Below are 17605 nucleotides of genomic sequence, written 5' to 3'. Positions count from 1 at the left end.
CCTCTAACACATATTCCACAAGTTCAAGATGAAGAACAATAGATTCATGAGATGGTATTTCAGGGCCAAATGTAGGAAATATCAATCTACTCAGAATTCCGCTCAAAACTGGGGGATTTGGAACAGTTATGGTCAGTACACCTTCGATTTCCAGTCCTGGTACAAACAGCAGCACATCCAACTTGATATTAGGACTGTTACTGATCACTGTCACTGCCCTCACCCTCCCCGATCTCAACACGCCTGGCATCAGTCACAGTTTAGGTCCACTCTGGAGTCGCTTACTTTTGACAAGGCACCCTCCGTCTCCTGGACCTCCTCAATCCTCCACGAGCTCGTCCCTCTTCGTCTCCATCCGATTCAGATTCCTCAGACACAGGAGCAAGATCTCTTTCGGAAACCAATCTCAAGTTCAGTCGCCTTTGTCTTTCTGGCCACTGCTCCTCTGCTCTGCTGGTTCTCCTGCCTTCTTGCTCACTCTGCTCACAGTTCTTGATGATACCTTCAAGGCCATTTTGGTCAGTAAATCTGGATCTCCTTTTGATCCCTGCCCACCTTCAGTCTTGCAGACGTTAGTAGAGGTGATTAACCCTACTATTAACAGCATCATAAATTCATCATTAGCCACGGCAGAAATCCCCAATGAATGGAAGCTTGCTGCAGTCAAGCCTCTCCAGAAAAAGGCCCTATCGGATGTGACCACCCTCTCCAACCTGCGTCCCATTTCCTTGCTCCCACTGGTATTCAAACTGGTGGAAGAATTTGTCAATAGCCAACTCACGAATTTTCTGGAGGAGAATAACATCCTGCACCCAAACCAGTCAGGGTTTCGGTCGAAACATTCCACCGAGTCTGCCCTGCTGTTTACAGCAGAGACCCTACGAATCGCCATGGACCAGGGAAAGAAGGCTGTCCTGATTTTACTCGACCTGTCGGCAGCCTTCGACACGGTCTCACACACCATCTTAGTGGACCGGATGGTTACTGCAGGAATAGGAGGGGTGGCTCTGGCTTGGCTCAGAAATTTTCTTAACAACAGACGCCAAGTCACAGTTTTGGGCCCATTTCAATCGGAAGCTAAAGTCATCAGCTCTGGGGTCCCTCAGGGCTCTAGCTTAAGCCCTATACTCTTCAACCTGTACATGGCACCCCTGATTGAGCTAATTGCGTCATTCCAGATTAGCACAATATCATATGCTGATGACACGCAGCTCATTCTGGTGTTGGATAAGGAACTGCCTGGTGCCGAGGAAAACTTGAAAAACTGCCTGACGGCTACTTTTGAGTCGATGACCAACAATCATCTCAAATGTAACTCTGGTAAGACGGAAATCTTGCCGTTTGGAAATCAAAATCTGTTTTCCCCGAAACACTGGTGGCCTGATGATGCTGAAGCCCCCCCCAGTACCATCTAGTCTGCTCGAAACTTGGGCATCAAATTGGACGACCAATTGTCCTTTAAACAGCAAGCGGTGGCCATAGCTGGTATGTGTTTCCACATAATTAAATCTTTGAGGAAGTTTTTTGATCTTCTTCCTCTGCCAGCCAGGAAACGGTCGCAGTTGCTTTAATAACTTCGAGGCTGGACTACTGTAACAGTCTATATGCTGGAGTCAATAAGTCCATACTCCATAGGCTACAGATGGTCCAGCACGCAACTGCCCGGTTGGTGCTACGGTGGCCGCGTAAGTCATCTGCCTCGGCCGCACTTAATGAGCTTCATTGGCTACCAATTGGCAAAAGGATCTTATTTAAGATCCTCTTGATCACATTTAGAGCCTTTCAACAGCAAGGGCCCAAATACCTGTCCCGTGGCTTTAAACGGTATCACCCTACCCGCTGTTTGAGGTCTGCTGGCCAGAATCTGCTAATAGTCCCCAGATTTAGGTTGTCAACTAAAGGAGGGAAATCTCTGTTTGTCCTGGGAGCTAAGGCCTGGAACAAGCTTCCGTTGCATCTTCAGTCACTGTCCCATGAAAATCATTTTAGGAAATCCTTAAAAACTTGGGTGTTTTCCCTCACAGATGCGTGCAGGGCACTAGTGTAAGGTATGTGTTCACCAAGTGGCTTTTTTCCCCTCCAACCTATTTTCATCTGGGTTGGTTAAGCGCCAAGATACTCCTTGGAGTGGTAGGAGCGCTACATAAGTGTCCATTACATTACATTACATTACATTACAGTTCTCTTCAGCTGCGTTCGGCTTTGGCTCACTTTCACAGTCACTTCCCCTTTCTGAGGCAGTGTCAGCTTCACTTCCGTCGTGACCTTCCCCAGCTTGACCTAGTGAGCAACCAGCTTCATCAGACACCCTCACAGCTTGGCTTGTCCCCTCCTGTGGCCCTGCCACCTCAGCTGGATTTTCATTTGGGAGAGGAGCTGTTTCTTCCAAGGGTGCTGAAACTCGACTAGTGTGTGAAGCATGCACCCAATTCGGCAACCCTTCTCACTTCACGATAGTTTTCGTGAAAAGTATGACTTGATAGGGTCCCTTCCAGTGAACATTGAAACAGCTTTTCCTCACATGCTTCCGAACCAGCACCCAGTCCCCTGGACTCAGGTTGTGGCAGAGATCACTGGAAGCCGGGACCACAGCAGCCTGCACCTGATGAGACACAGAACGGATGACGTCAGCAAGACCCTTGCTATAGTCAAGAATCAGATCATCTGTGATACTCAGTAAGGCTGTCAATGGCACCGCTGGGAACCTCATTGCCCTCCCCATCCGCACTTCATGAGGCGAAAGACCTGTTCTCCTATCTGGGGTACTGCGCATACTCATCAGCACTAAAGGTAGAGCGTCTGGCCAATTTATGGACGTGGATGAACACACCTTTGCCATCCGAGCTTTCAAACTTCCGTTGATCTGCTCCACTATCCCAGAAGCCTCTGGTCGGTAACTACAATGGAGTCTATGATCAATGTTCAATGCTGTGCAAAGCATCTTCATGACCTCACTATGGAAGTGTGTCCCTCTGTCCGATTCCAAAGAGGTCGGAGCCCCGAACCTAGGCACAAATTCCCTCAACAATAGCTTAGCTACTGTAAGTGTGTCGCACCTGCGGGTCGGGTATGCCTCCACCCACTGTGAGAACACATACACCACCACCAAGATGTACCTCAAATGATTGCATTTTTGGCATCTCGATAAAGTCTAATTGCATCCTATTGAAGGGTCCTCCATACCTCCCAATGTGACTCATGGTAACTGCAGTTCTCTTCCCAACAGTCATTTGCTGACACGTAACACACCTCTGACACACAGCTTCTGCCACTGCATGAAATCTCGGATTGTGCCAGGTTTGTCTGAACACTCGCACCATTGCATCTCTAATAATCCACATTTGTAAAGCGCACAATCACCCGTAAGGGCCTCTAGGCGCTGGAGGCCGTCGGGAAGATTAAGCAAGCTATTGCCCAGAGTCACATGGTGCTGGGCTAACCTGCCGCTGGTGCCGGGGATCGAACCGTGATCCCCAGATTCCGGAGTCAGTCGCCCTAGCCGCGGCGCCACACCTCTTCCACATCTCTTCCCAAATGAACTGCACCATGAATTTGCCTCGCCATTGGACTCAGCAACTCATCCGGCAACACAGCTCTCCCATCAGTTGAGACCCAAATATCCACATCTCCTTTCACACAGCCTGAATTGATCCACACACATATTTCTCGTGATCTGACACTTGTTCCTGCATACATTTGAGCACATCCTAGGTATCTGCCATCTCCATCATCATGTTTAACTCAGTTCTCTCCTGACATCCCTCTATGTCTTGTTCAGTAAAGGAATAGCCCTGCTCGGCACAGAAACGTGCAATCTCATCAGCATATCTGTTTCCAAGTGACACGAAATTTGTCCCCTTCCCATGAGCTATGCATTTTACGACAGCAATCTCTTTGGGACATTGCAAAGCTTCCAAAAGTAATCTTACAAATTCCCTGTTCCTGATAGGGGATTCAGATGAGGCCTTGTAACCTCTCTGAGACCATAACTGTCCGAAGTCATGAACCACACCAAACCCATACTGGCTGTCAGTGTAAATGGTGATCTGAATTTGATCTGCTGCCAAGCAAGCACAAGTTAGGGCAATGATCTCAGCCACCTGAGCGAAGTATTCCCCTTCCAGGCACGCAGCTTCAACAACTCCTCTGATGGTACATACAGCAAATGCTGACCAACACTGTCTCTTATACATGAACCATCAACAAAGAAAATTTCATCAGGGTCAGTCAATGGTTCATCAACATTGTCAGGTCTCGGTTTGGTGCAAAGTTCTGTTACATCGAGGCAATCATGGTCCTCACAATCTTCATCAAGCGTATTTGGTAATGGCATCAGGGTAGCAGGATTTAAAACAGAGCACCTCTTAAGGGGCACATTTTCCGCTACAAGTATAACCTGCTCGTAGCGTGTGAGCCTTTTATTCGTCAAGTGCTGTGTCTTGGTCCTGGTCATCAATAGCTCAACAGAGTGCGGTACATGTACAATCAAAGGATGACCCATCACAATGCTCTCATACCTTTCAATGCTGACACCTGTTGTAGCAACGGATTTGATACTCATGTAAAGGTATCGAAAAGAACGCCTGACAAAGGTCAATCACAGTAAACCACTCAGCCTGACACGGTATTTGAAATAAGATTACAGATGGATTCGGTTCCACTGGACAACAGGGAACAACTATGTTGTTCACCCAGCACAAATCCTGCACAATTCTAAATTTCCTGCTCGGTTTCTGCAATCCGATTATTGGCGAATTACATGGACTGCCCAAGATTCCTTGCTTAATCATAGACTCAATCACCGGCTTTATTCCTGCAATCGTCTCTGGGGTCAAATTATACTTCGGCGTCCTGGGAAAATCAGCATTCTGCTTAACCTGAATCTTAACTGGCTCAACTCCTTTAATCAAGCCTATGTCTTCTCCAGTGAAGTCCCACACCTCTCGTGAGACTGAATCTCTCAAGTCAAGTGTAAGCTCCTCCACTGTCAAAGCAGGGTACATCTCTATGCACACATGCTGATTTGCAACCTTAAAGGTAGCATCATCATCATTAGTCTGCTGTTCTATTCCCTTAGGGGTACAATAGATGGTAAAATTGAGCTTGCACAAGAGATCCCTCCCTAGTAAACAAACTGGACTTGAGTCACACACCACAAATTGATGTCTATCCCTGAACGTCCCTACCATCACAGGAATCGGTTCTTTCAGGGGATTTGTCAATTTCCTATTTGTAACGCCTACAACTTGGATTGTCTGTCCCGAGAGGGGTAGGTTGGGGACTACTGCAGATCTCACAGTAGAACGGGCAGCACTATTATCAACCAAAAAGGTGGTAGGATGACCATCAACATCAGCTTCAACAAATGGCCCCCTCTGGTCTACCTCCAAGACTGCCCCAAGAGTGCAGTCTTCCCCCTCCCTCAGGCACCGTCATGCCAACGGGTCCAAGCAATAGTCGTCGCTCTCATCAAAGAGAGGCATCTGCTGGTAAGTCCGAGTCCCTGTCGATATTTTTGGCAGCTGAGGAACCTGACTCGAGGAGCCGAAGTCCCCCCTTTTATCGACTTAGTATTTGGTACTGCTGTCGTCATTACCCGGGGCACTTGCACCTGAGCCACTTCCTCCTGTTGCTCTTGATTTTCGGGATTATAGGGGCATTCGCGTCTCCCGTGTCCAATCTGATGACACTATTGGCACTCAGTAGTCTTTTTCAAAGTCGCCAAGTCTGCCCTCGGCTTCCCTTCTTCGGCCCATTCTGTCTCCTCCCTAAAGTTCCACCTCCCGACTGGACCTGGCCTCCATTGTCCGCAGACTGCATCTGGACCAGCATCAGCTTGTCCTTAAGCTTCTTGTGCTTATAATCAATTTTTTTGTTAAACTTTTTATTGAGGTTTTGCATACAAAGATCACTGTAGTTGGTTACTCCCCCCTTCCCCCAATCGAGCACACATAGCAATTCAATTCAGGTCTTAAAGGAACAGTCCCTTTCTCAAATCTGTACACAGCCATTCAGCCAACAACCCGAGGTAGGGCAGGCGGCGATCTACTACAAGTCTAAAAAAAAAAAAATACAAAAGGATAAACAGTCAACCCCTTGGTCTAGTCCCCCTCTCTTCCCCCTGTGTGGAACTCTCTATCCCCCTAGCGCACAATCTTGCGGCTCTCCTGAGGTGAACACGGTAAAGCCATCGTGTCCCCTGGACCGTCCCTGTAACACCCCGGATCCCCCCTCTCGGGACTTCTGGTAATGGGGGAGAGAACGCCCTGACAAACCCCGCTCCCGCGCCCAACATAAACCCTTTGCTTTGCCATTCAATGATATCCGTCTTGTATTTACACAGCAATAGCGCCACATGTCGTCATCTATTGCTACTTGCAAGTCCCTTTGCCAAGCGAGGCGGGCCTTCGTGAACTGGTGCTCCCTATGTGCCAACGATAGTTTGTATAGATTGGACAGTACCTTTCGGGGGGGTCTCAGTCTTTATTATGTATGTAAGCTCCGGGACTTCCGGCGGTTCCGCCAGATCGTCTCCTAATAGTTCCAAAAGGGCGCTGCGCACTCTATGGAACTGGAAGCGCAGCAGCAATGGGACTTCCCTTCCGCTCTCTGGTATCTGGTCCCAGGATTTAACCTTCTCATCCTGGAATAAGTCCCCTGCGTGTTTTATGTTAAGCTTGTGTAGGGCCTGTATCATGGCTTTCTCTTTAATGGGGGCTATCCACTGGGCCCATTCAACCGGCATTCTGGGCGAATAAAGCAACGCCCCACCCTGCAGTTGCAGAAGGCTATGCCATGCGTGGTTTGTTGCTGTGATGGAATCGAGATTCCAGTCCTGCGGTCCATTGGTTGGAAAATCGTTGCCGGGAGAGGGAGCGGGCTGGCGAATAATTTTTCCATACGGACGTGGGGAATGCGACTATCACCATGCAGCCAAGTGTGCAAGTGTGACGCTTGTGCAACCCTGTAATAAAGCTCTAGATCTGGGGTGCCAAGGCCACCCATGCTATATGGCAGCGTGAGGAGCATCCACTTAACTTGGGGCTGTTTCCCCGCCCATGCTAGTTTATTCATAAGTTGAGTCAGTCTCTCAAAAAAGATTTTGGGCAAAACTATTGGGATGGGAGTGAATAGGAACAACAGTCTAGGCAGCACCACCATTTTCATAATAGAGATGCGGACCAGGAGCGAAAGCGAAAGCCTGCACCAAGCTGAATGCTACCCCATAGTTTTCACAGGTATCTAACTGAATCCGTGGTCCACTGCAGCGGATACTCCATATCAATTTTCTGCCACCAGGGCATATAGCAGCGGCGACAGCGGACATCCCTGTCGGGTCCCTCTGCAGATTGGGAAGGAGTCTGTGACCAAATTGCTGAGCCGTAATCTGGCTTTTGGGTTGTGATACAGGGCGCCTATCATTTGGAGGAACAGTAACCCCAGGCCCATCCGTTGTAGCACATGGCGCATAAACGGCCACTCCACCGAGTCGAAAGCCTACTCCATGTCTACAAGCACTGCGAGAGCTTTCCGATCTTGCTTTACATGTTGCATGGTGCCAACTCCACCCCACTATTCCTCTCATAACTGATATTTCCTTCCATTCCCGTCTGCGGTGGACTTAAGCTTCACACCTGCTCTGGATTGTACACTGACAATTTGGGACCAATGGTAACCGGTACTGTAAGAGCATCCGGTAACCTTTGAGAACTGACACCTCCTCCACTCTGTCCCTCTCCTGCCGAGAGCGTTCCCACTACTTCAGTTCTAGGAGGGACTTGCGGTACCCTAGCTTTCTCTACCAGGGCTGACTTCGCCTCCCCTGACTCTGGGTTGTATGGAGGTGGTCTCTCAGATAACAGCCTTTCTATCAAGCTGTCATCCGTATCAGGCCCTTGTAAGTCTACTGACTAAAGGTTGGCCATTGTCTACCTCCTCCTCAGATGAGTTCCCATCTTCCCTACCATCTACATCTTGTGCTTCAGGGACGTTATCCTCAGGGTCACCTTCTAAGGGGGGCATGCTTCCATCTGTAGGATCAGAGGGGCCTGGGTAAGAAGCCCTTCTAGCATCATATGTCTCTAAGAACCCTGTTTCAGCTTCCTGGAGGTACACAATTGTCTCATCTCCTGGAAGTTGAGTGCTGCATATCTGGAAAGGACCTGTTGAGGCTCACTAATCACAGGGGGAGCCACTGCGTTCTCTCCTGTGGTAGACATGCTTTCTAGTGAGGTGTAAGTGGTGCACTTACCTACACTATGGGTTTTCCTACTGATCCCTTGCTAAGAGTTGTAGTCAGTGTGTGCTACTCCCTTTCTACTACAACAGCTGGTTCAGTAGAACTCAGAGTATTTCTAAGCTTTGTTATATGTACCTATGGTACCTTATGTGATCTTTCAAATGATATCTCAAGATTATATTTGGTGAAAACAACAGCAAGCTCAAATCCCAACCACTGCACACCAATGTGATAGTGAGCATCATATATCAGGCCAACTTCTCACATTGGTGGCAGCGGTGGGATTGTTAAGGCCTGCCATAGGAGTGACTTATAGGAGTACATGTGTCCATTTTAGGGTTAGATATAGGTATACTATATCTAAAGCAAAGGGTGATTACGCCACCTTGCCCCAGCTGTGTTACCAACCAGTTGTGTCTGTTTAGATGGCCAGCCAGGGGTGGCACAATACATGCTGCAGCCCCTGGTAGGCCTTGGGTACACTTATGCCCTGGGTACCTATGGTACACTGTACAAGGACTTATAAGAGTGACCCAATACCAATTGGTAAATGCACCTAAAGTACATGGATGTCAATTTAAAGAGAGAACAGCTGGGCTGTGGGTCTGATTAGCAGGCCCACAGCCTGGGAAAGTCGTAAACCAGTGAAGCAAAAAGCAAAAATCTGGGGTGACCATAGGATTGCAGACACTACTCTCCTACACCCTGTTTTAACCAACAGTGGGTACAACCTATCTCCTTCAATCATCTGTACCCTCCATCTCTTTACCAATGCATGCCCTAACTAACCTCTTCACTCTTTCCTGTCGCCTGTCCCTGTTCCTTTCGTGTGCCGCCCTAATCCATGCATCTAATGCCTCAAACTGTGTCGGTCTAGGCAGAGGTCGCAAAGAAGCCATAATCGATTTCAACTGATACAACACTTCCAATCTAAAAGTTCCATATCTAGGAAAAGTTAACTCCTCATTTCCATCAGTCATCTTGCACCAATTCTCGAGCCACAATATAGTATGCAACCCAACATTTGTAGCCATGTAATGAGCCGGAGTATCCTCGGGTGGGGTCTCCTCTCCCCCCGGAGTTCTAACTTCTTCTCTTTTCGGAACAAATCTCGTAAAACTTTAAAACAATTCATGATGAAAACCCAGCGTTTCTTCTCCCGCAGCGCTCTTCTACTTCCTGATGACAATTCACCAATCCCAGCGCGGCTTCACACCAACCGCTCGATCCCAGCGCGGCACCTTGTGACGTCACTCACCTCCGCTTTTGCAGCAGTTCACCTCCTTTACAGTTCGGCTCTCACTCACGCATATGTCCCTTTCATACACTGAAATGATCAATTCTCAACCAAGTAATCACTTTGCTGACTGTACGTCCGCTGTCTGACTGTACGTCCACAGTCGCGTAATTGTCACTGAACTGGCAACTGTCTGTCCACGAAACGACCGGACAATCACCTCAGTGATAGGTTACAGACACACAGCAACTCACGACCAGCGTCAGTTACTCACGCACTCACACATACGTTCCCCCTATCTCGGTCCAGCGGGCAATCGATGGTACCTCACGATTTCCTTAACAATGGTCGGCAATTACTATGGGTGTTCGATACACCCGAACCACTTAATTTACTCCCTGAGCCTAAGATTTTCCCGGGCTGCGCGCGCTCACAGCCTGATCTCCTTTCATACAACAGGCATTCCAACTCCGCAAGACATTACAACACAAAGCACAAAACATATAACACCGCAATCTAACAACATATAAACCTATTCATACTCACTCTCCTACGAACTGCTGCTTTTCACCGCACCGTCACTCTCCGTCGGTCTCCATGGAACGCTGTTTTCCACCGACAATCCACGGGGAAATCATCACCTAATCTCTATGGGCCTTGGGAACTTCTAATCCTAATCTAGATCATTCCTTGCTTTAGAAGGGTACCATCAACTCTGCTACCAACTGAGGAAGCTGGGATTCTCTTCTAGATTTTCTTACCAATCTCTAGAATCCTAAGTCTGGTCGACTGGATCTTTTTTTCCCTGTCATAGAAGCGTAAAGGAAAGATTTTCTAATTCATAGCTCAATCAAATCCACACTCCAATTCAATTAGACTCAAAGGACCACTGACTACGAACTGAAGTTTTGAAGATTTATTACAAAGCCAAAAATAATTGAATATACAAACACCTCAGCAAGAGAATCAAGAAATAGACTGGCACTAATGCAAAGGTAATTGTACGCAAGGGTCTCAACTGACTTAGAATAAAAATCAGGGTTAACTCAAGAAGCCTTAGACACACCATTACCGACAAAGTACAGTCGGGATTGCATTTACAAAAAGGAAAGAATCTGCTTAGACTGACCCTACACTGTCTCTAAGGTGACATCCCTACTTAGCAAACCTCCCAGGCGAGAGAAAGGTGTCAGCCGTGAAGATTTCCTAAGAAGTACATTCCCTCCCAATAGGTGACTTCAAATACTGAGCTCGTTCTAAGATGCTCCTTGCTACACCTTACTCGGCCTCAAGTTCACAACTATCTACATCTTGCCTTTCCCAAGCCCACTTCCTAACTACTTGACTGATGTCTACTCTCTGCTCTCTGCTCCGGAATGCCTCTCCACCCTCGGGTGCTGTCCCTAATGCAAAACCCCCAAAACAGTTGACACGCCTTCAGACACGCCCCTCTGGCAGGTGAAGCTCCACGGAGTTTTCCACTATGGCACCTCTCCATTCAGCGTCCGTTGGAGTGTCCTTGGGTCCCAGGCACCTTCTCCTCTGAATGTTGCACTCCCAAATTCCTTGGCAGCATCTCTGCGCTCGCGCCTACTATCCTAACTTGTAAACAATGGACTTTTCTACCTAACGAGCCTTGTGGCCTTGCACCTGCAAGCTGAAATACGTGAGACCATCCTTGCAACATTCGAAATTACAATTTAATATTTGCTGAGGACAGCCTTTCCCAGGCGAGAGAAATAATTTCTTTCTGACTAAGGCTAACCAAAGAAAAATACAGTTAGGCCTCTACTGGCTTCAGCATGTTCCAGGCCTCTGCACTTTTAAACGCATTTCTAATATAACATGACATTACATTTCATCACTTGCTCGTTAATTCTACAAGGAATATCTTTCACATTAAACTCAATGTTAATCCACTCGTTAATAAACACATGTATTATTTCACTAAGGCACATCATTGTTAACACGACATTTCACATATGATGATTTCTTCATTATACAGCATCACATTTTCTAATGAAGGCACTACATTAGTCTCTGGTTAATAAACACACCACTTCATATTGCACTGATCCCCGGCCTACCTTTATATTTCTAAACTACATTAGTAAAGGTCCTCTAAATATGTGGGTGCTGACTACTCAGGATTATAATGCACCCCATCAATTTTCAAAATAGCTTGGGACTCTCTCACTGTCCTCACCTTTGTGATCTCCAGTGTAGACTATGTCAATTTAACTATCTGTGGAGACCATGCTTTTTGGGCGGCTCCTTATCAGGGGCGTCAGGGCACACGCCTGCCTTCTGTGGGAACCCACTTTCTTCCTGTTGCCTCTCCCTACACTGTGCAATATTTAATTTAGCAGTGCTCATTAAAACAAGGCTTTCCTGTTTTCATGAACACTGCCAGTGCACGGGTCAGCCCTCTTGGCCTCGTCTCCAGGCTCCCTATGACAGGAGGAGGGACCTGAGCTAAAATCCATCTACAGTATGTTGTTTAAAAACACAACACTTCATAGGTGGAGGTCTGTAATGCGCGTGTCTGAGGGTCGTAGTTCATGTACGATCTCCTCACACAGGTGAAATCACTTTGAATAAGCAGACATACTGCGAATGCCCGGGCTGTTCAGTACATCGGTTAAAATGTGGCACAGATGCGCATCCCTGAGGCAAATGAGAAGCCACACAGAGCAGCAGGTTCCCCAGCTGCCTATAGAGCTGTGTTTCCAGCCCTATCAAGAGGCTGGGAGAGGGGTTGAGGTGAGCCTTCTCCCTTTCAGACCTGGCCTTGCTGCTCTGCCTGGCTCCTCTTTGGGAATCATGACTTGCTGCTTCAATGCCCAGCACCAGATCCCTGCTCTGTTACTGCCATGGGACCCTTGGAGCTTGGCCATAGAGCCCAACAAATGTATGTATGTGTGTGTATGTGTCTTGTAAAGCGCACTGCTGCCCTGAGGCGTCGTGGCGCTGTAGACCGCTGGGGAACCCGTCCTGGCTATCCCTGTGAGATGGTCCCTCCTGGGAGTCTCCAAGGTGAAACCAGTCATCCCCGGCGAATGTGGGGGGGCCGTTGTAGAGATGAGGCAAGCTAATGCCCAGAGTTGCAGAGTGTGATCCCTGGTTAGAGTAGACACCAAGGCGAGAATTATCGAGTCCGCTGACCCTGGTCCACGACCCTGCTGCGTCGGGAATTGAACCCTGGTCCCGGGGCGTTCTCTGCTTCTGGGTCTGCCGCCTCTAACCAGTGAGCCACACCACTCCACTTGAATGAAGCAAGGTAAGTCAAATGTGGAAGCAAGGTAGGTCAAATGTGGTTCCTTTGTCCATGCGTGTATGTGACTGTGTCTGTTAGTGATTGACAGTGAATGAGATTAAGTAAAAGTGTGTGTTTGTGTGTGTGTGTGAGTGTGGTTGAGTGGCAATGAGTGAAAGTGAAAGTCTTGTGAGGGAGTGAGTGAAGGAGTGTAAGTGGGATAGGACTGAGTGACTGGAGATTGTGAGAGGGAATGGAAGTGAGTCAGTGAGTGGGAAAGGGTGAGTGTGTGTACGTGAGAGTGAGAAACAGTAAGTACCAGTATGATTGTGTGTGAGTAACACAGCAGGGGAGTGAGTATTAGTGAGAATGAGTACATGAAAGACTGGGAGTGATTGAAGGGAAGAGAGCAAATGTGAGATGGAGTGAGTATGAATCAAAGTGAGAGCGTGTGAGTGAGTGAGACTGTGTTTGTCTGCATGTTTTATGATAGTGAGTCTGTCGCTGGCCATGACTTAGTCAGTATAATTCTGGGCTTATGGCGGCAAGATGTTGCTGCTGGCATAGTGGAAATAATTCTGAGACATTTCAGGGAACTCTTGCTATAATGGAGGGCACCCAAGTCAAGATGCAGACCCTGAAATACTTTTGTAAAATTCTTGACATAAGGGGACACGTATTGCAAAATCCTATTGCTAACTCATCAGAGGTTTTCTTTGCCTTAGAGAGGGGAGCCATGGCATATTGGGGCTGTTAGGGCAGTTTGGGGAAAGAAAACCATAATAAAATGCTGGCTCTCGAATACTGTAATTTTTAAAATACACGCCACCCATGGTATATGGACAGTATCAATTGCTGATACTGAAATATTGTATGTGCATAGGGAGAGGTGTGGCGCAGCGTGCAGGGTGGCTGACTCGGGAATGCTGGGTTCACAGTTCAATCCCTAGCGCCTTGAGGCTCTTTTTATCTCACTGACGGCCCCCAGCGCCTTGAGACCCTTAGGTGATTAGTTTGCACTTTACAAGTACTGGGTTCTTTATGTAATTCTTGTCATAAGAGGGTATTCACAACAAAATGCTAGCATTGACACAATTAAGGTAACCCTTAACATATGGGGAACTCTCAAGGCAAACTTTGAAAACAGTGGGGTGAGCCCCTGGCAGGTATTGCGCTCCAGCACTTTCAAAGATCACCAGCCCCCACTGCTCTCGTTTTAATATGATAAATCAATGAATCCAGAGTGCTGCAGCGAGACTTACCCTTCACGAACACTACCCACTATAAAAATAAACCCATAGGAGGTTCCATATACTCAATCCAAGTATCAAAACCTCTGTAACTCCTTGCCAAACAAACTATGAAGTATACAGGAGCACATGAAATTCAGACAAGAAGTGAAAATCTGTCTTTTCTATCATTCTCCTCTGTCTATTAATCATTTTAACCAGCCTGGACGTACCACAAGCATACGCGCGGCCCACAGCTGTCAACGCCCTTAGTCAGGGCACCTGTCCTTCCTCCTACTATCGAGAACGCAATCATGCTATTGGCCATGGGTGGAACATAATCAACCAGTCCACTATAACTGACCTCTCAATACTAATTGGATGACATTGCAATGTCAGAATAAATCTGGATAATGGAGGACTGTGATATAGGCCACTCTTGCCAGCCGTGGCTAGCCATACATTCGAACCATTACATGATACCTTATAGTTGAGAACCTTCAATAACTATCATACAAGGGATGATTCTAACTAGTCCACCCGAGAAGAGCTCTATCACTGGCCCTCCCTTCTTGTGCCACAGCTTCCCCACAGCTCTATAAAATCTCAAAGTGGGCAACCTGTTGCAACAGTCAGCATTTAAATGTGGATCCATAATATAAAAAAGTCATAAAAATAATAATGGAACCTGCAGGGATAATGGCAGATGTGGCACTACGGATCATAACCTGTGCATCTACCTCTCACACATTACGCTGCTAAGCGCGGTGTTCGAAGACGAGAAGAACACCTATCTGATCACTCACGCATGACACGAAAACACTTCCAACATAGGCTCAAAGCAAAGACAAGATACTTCCAACCACACACACTGCATGGTGCAGCATGCTACTCGTCTGAGTAAGTCCTGACATAGGTATTGTATGAATACTAGGATAAAGTGTACAGGTGGGTAAACATTATAAACATTTTAACCCTGCATCTCTAATGAAGGACATAAACTCCAACCCTAACCAGTAGGATGGCACAGTAACAAGAATGGATGCCATCCCCATCCTTAGTGTAAGATATCATATCACTGACAGTGAGCGCAGGCTCCAGCCCCTGGTGCAGGTGACAAAGTTGCTCAAAGGGAAGACATCAGCTCCAACCCTAGCCTGTCAGAGACAGAGGTCATAGTATACTCCAGCTCTAAGCTGTAGGAAACTACATCCCTCAAAGCTGCCTTCATCTCTAGAAGGGTCTCACATTCCATCATGATTTACCCTACACTCCACGCAGCTGCTTATTAAAAAGATTTGAACCAGTACACGGAAGACCACCTTCCACATCAGACACTTTGGGTGGTCTGTGGGATCTTGTGCACCTAGTCTTTACATGATAACCAGTGATTGGACCAAATGACATCATTGTTTCTTTATCTGGTCTCAGGCAGGCCCACCACACACTACTATGCATGTTTGAGATGCTCCTGCTGCAATACAAATGTACTACGAAGACTGCTTCATTAGTCAGTGGAACTAGATCGAGCTTTACCAGAGCAAATTGCTAAACGCCATCCATAGTCAGCTCAACTCATGGGCTGTATGTGCCTCATGCTGTCTTTTCTCTTTGTCAGGGGGCTGAGCTGCTGCGCGATATCTCCCTTGATGAGCTCTTCCGGCTGCACCTGGTCGGAATGATTATCCTGACAGAACCAGAGGTACGTCAGTACTTGACCTCCACGCATGCATGACTGAGCTGGGTAAGCAGTTTATTTCATGTGCTCCATTCTCCCAGCCTACAGGTATGTATTAGATTCAACATAGGGCACATACATTAATGGATACATTCTACATGTGCTGTTGCCCCTGCCCCAAAGTATCTTCTGAGGTTACTAGGCTCTAAAACGTGTGGTGCTGTAGACGTATGCATATAGCACCTCCTGATCTCTTGTCAGGAGGCAGCTTGCATCTGCCCATTGCTCCTATTTGCACCTATTTGAGTTTCAGCGTAGGCTCAAATCTTGTGGTTCTGGGCAAACCACTTAATCTTCCTGTGTCAGCGAATATCTTATATCACCTGTATGCGGACGACACCCAACTGTATTTGAAAATCTCCACTCCAGAAGACTTCATCTCATTCAACGCTATTCTTTTGAACACACAAAGCTGGCTCATGAACAACCACCTCGTGCTCAATACAAAAAAAACCTAAATTCATTCTCATCTCCCCACCCAATCACACACCAAAGATAGAGCAATGGTTGAAACATCTAACAGCCATGGACTGTGCACCCCTCATCATTGATTCAGAGAAATCCCAGGTAGTCACCACAGACAAACACCTGAATATGCAGTCGCACATCACTAAGGCCACCAAGGGAGCCAATCACCAGATGAGCTTACTAAGGAAACTTAAACCCTTCCTCCCTCAGACCGACTTAAAAATGGCAGTGCAAGCCTTAGTGCTATCAAGATTAGACTATTGAAGCACCACTTTCTGTGGTTTCCCCAGACACAAGCTGGCTCCACTGAGGGCCTCACTTAACGCTGCAGCAAGATTGGTATCAGCATCTAAAAGAAATAGCCACATTTCCCCGACCTTGAAAACGCTGAATTGGCTGCATATGAGGCAAGAATACAACTAAAGGTTGCTTGCATGACCCATAAAGCACTTTATAACGACACACCCAGATATCTAGCCCTAAAGCGTGAACGATCCGGAGGTTGCAGACAAATAAGAAGCAATAGCTCTTAACTTCTGAAACCACAATCCTTTCATAAAAAGAGATCTGGTTGCAGAGCCTTTTCAGGGTTCACTCCTAAGATTTGGAACTCCTTACCTCCAGTGGTTTGTGGAATCTCTTCCTTTACCACATTCAAAAAGGAGGTAAAAATACTCCTAATGAACAAATTTACATCCTAAGTGATACGATCCTCATATAACTGGTTACCTCGTGTGGATTATAAGAGATCATTATATGTTCGTTTATTTCCACATTACTGATCCAAGGCGTAATAACCGCTTAAATTGTGATGTGCTGTTGCCCTCTATGATCATCATGTGTCGTCCACTGGTCACCTATGTTATCTTATACCCATGTTATCTCATACTTCTTACCTCTTTTGTGAGTAATGACAAATATCAAATGCATGTATACTACCTCATTTCCTATGTCTTTAACTATATACAGTAAAGCGCTCTGATACCTAGTGGGTCACGTTCGCGCTATATAAAACGTTATAAATAAATAAATAATGTTGAACAAATCCCACCCCCACCCACTCCTCTTCACTAGACCACGTTAAGCTTTCATAATTGTGAATGAGAATTTTCTGAGGGACAAGAACCTGGGGACTAGGGGGCCTCTGCCGCTCCCTGTTTGCTAGGTAATCATTTGAGAATACGCAGGTACGCCGGACAGGTCAGTTCCCTGAACTCCTTGGACAGGATGGTAATAAAGGGGGACCATATTTTCGCATAGGTTGTGGAGTCGGCTCTGGAGGCCGTCAATAGTCTTTCCATACCCAGTAGGGACCAAAGCTGGTGAATCCATTGTCTATCATGCAGGATTTTGTCAGAACCCCAGTTCATCAATAACAACCTATGCGCTGAATTACGGACCAAAGCAATCTGTCGGCCTCTAGTGGACCGGAGAGGAT

At 47.0% G+C, this 17605-nt stretch overlaps 1 protein-coding gene across 1 annotated transcript in view; it reads left to right on the top strand.

The window, feature by feature from the left end:
- The window catches only part of ADAMTS13 (ADAM metallopeptidase with thrombospondin type 1 motif 13), a 251929-nt gene that overhangs the window by 42594 nt on the left and 191730 nt on the right, over positions 1 to 17605 (top strand). Inside the window, exon 4 of the mRNA XM_086924723.1 lies at positions 15580 to 15663. Within this exon, the coding sequence (XP_086780849.1) occupies positions 15580 to 15663 (84 nt within the window). The remainder of the gene's footprint in view (positions 1 to 15579; positions 15664 to 17605) is intronic.

Source organism: Lissotriton vulgaris, chromosome 5, assembly GCF_964263255.1.
Source record: "Lissotriton vulgaris chromosome 5, aLisVul1.2, whole genome shotgun sequence".
NCBI lineage: Eukaryota > Metazoa > Chordata > Amphibia > Caudata > Salamandridae > Lissotriton > Lissotriton vulgaris.
The sequence above is the reverse complement of the archived record's forward strand: the minus strand, read 5'-3'. Positions and strand labels throughout refer to the sequence as shown.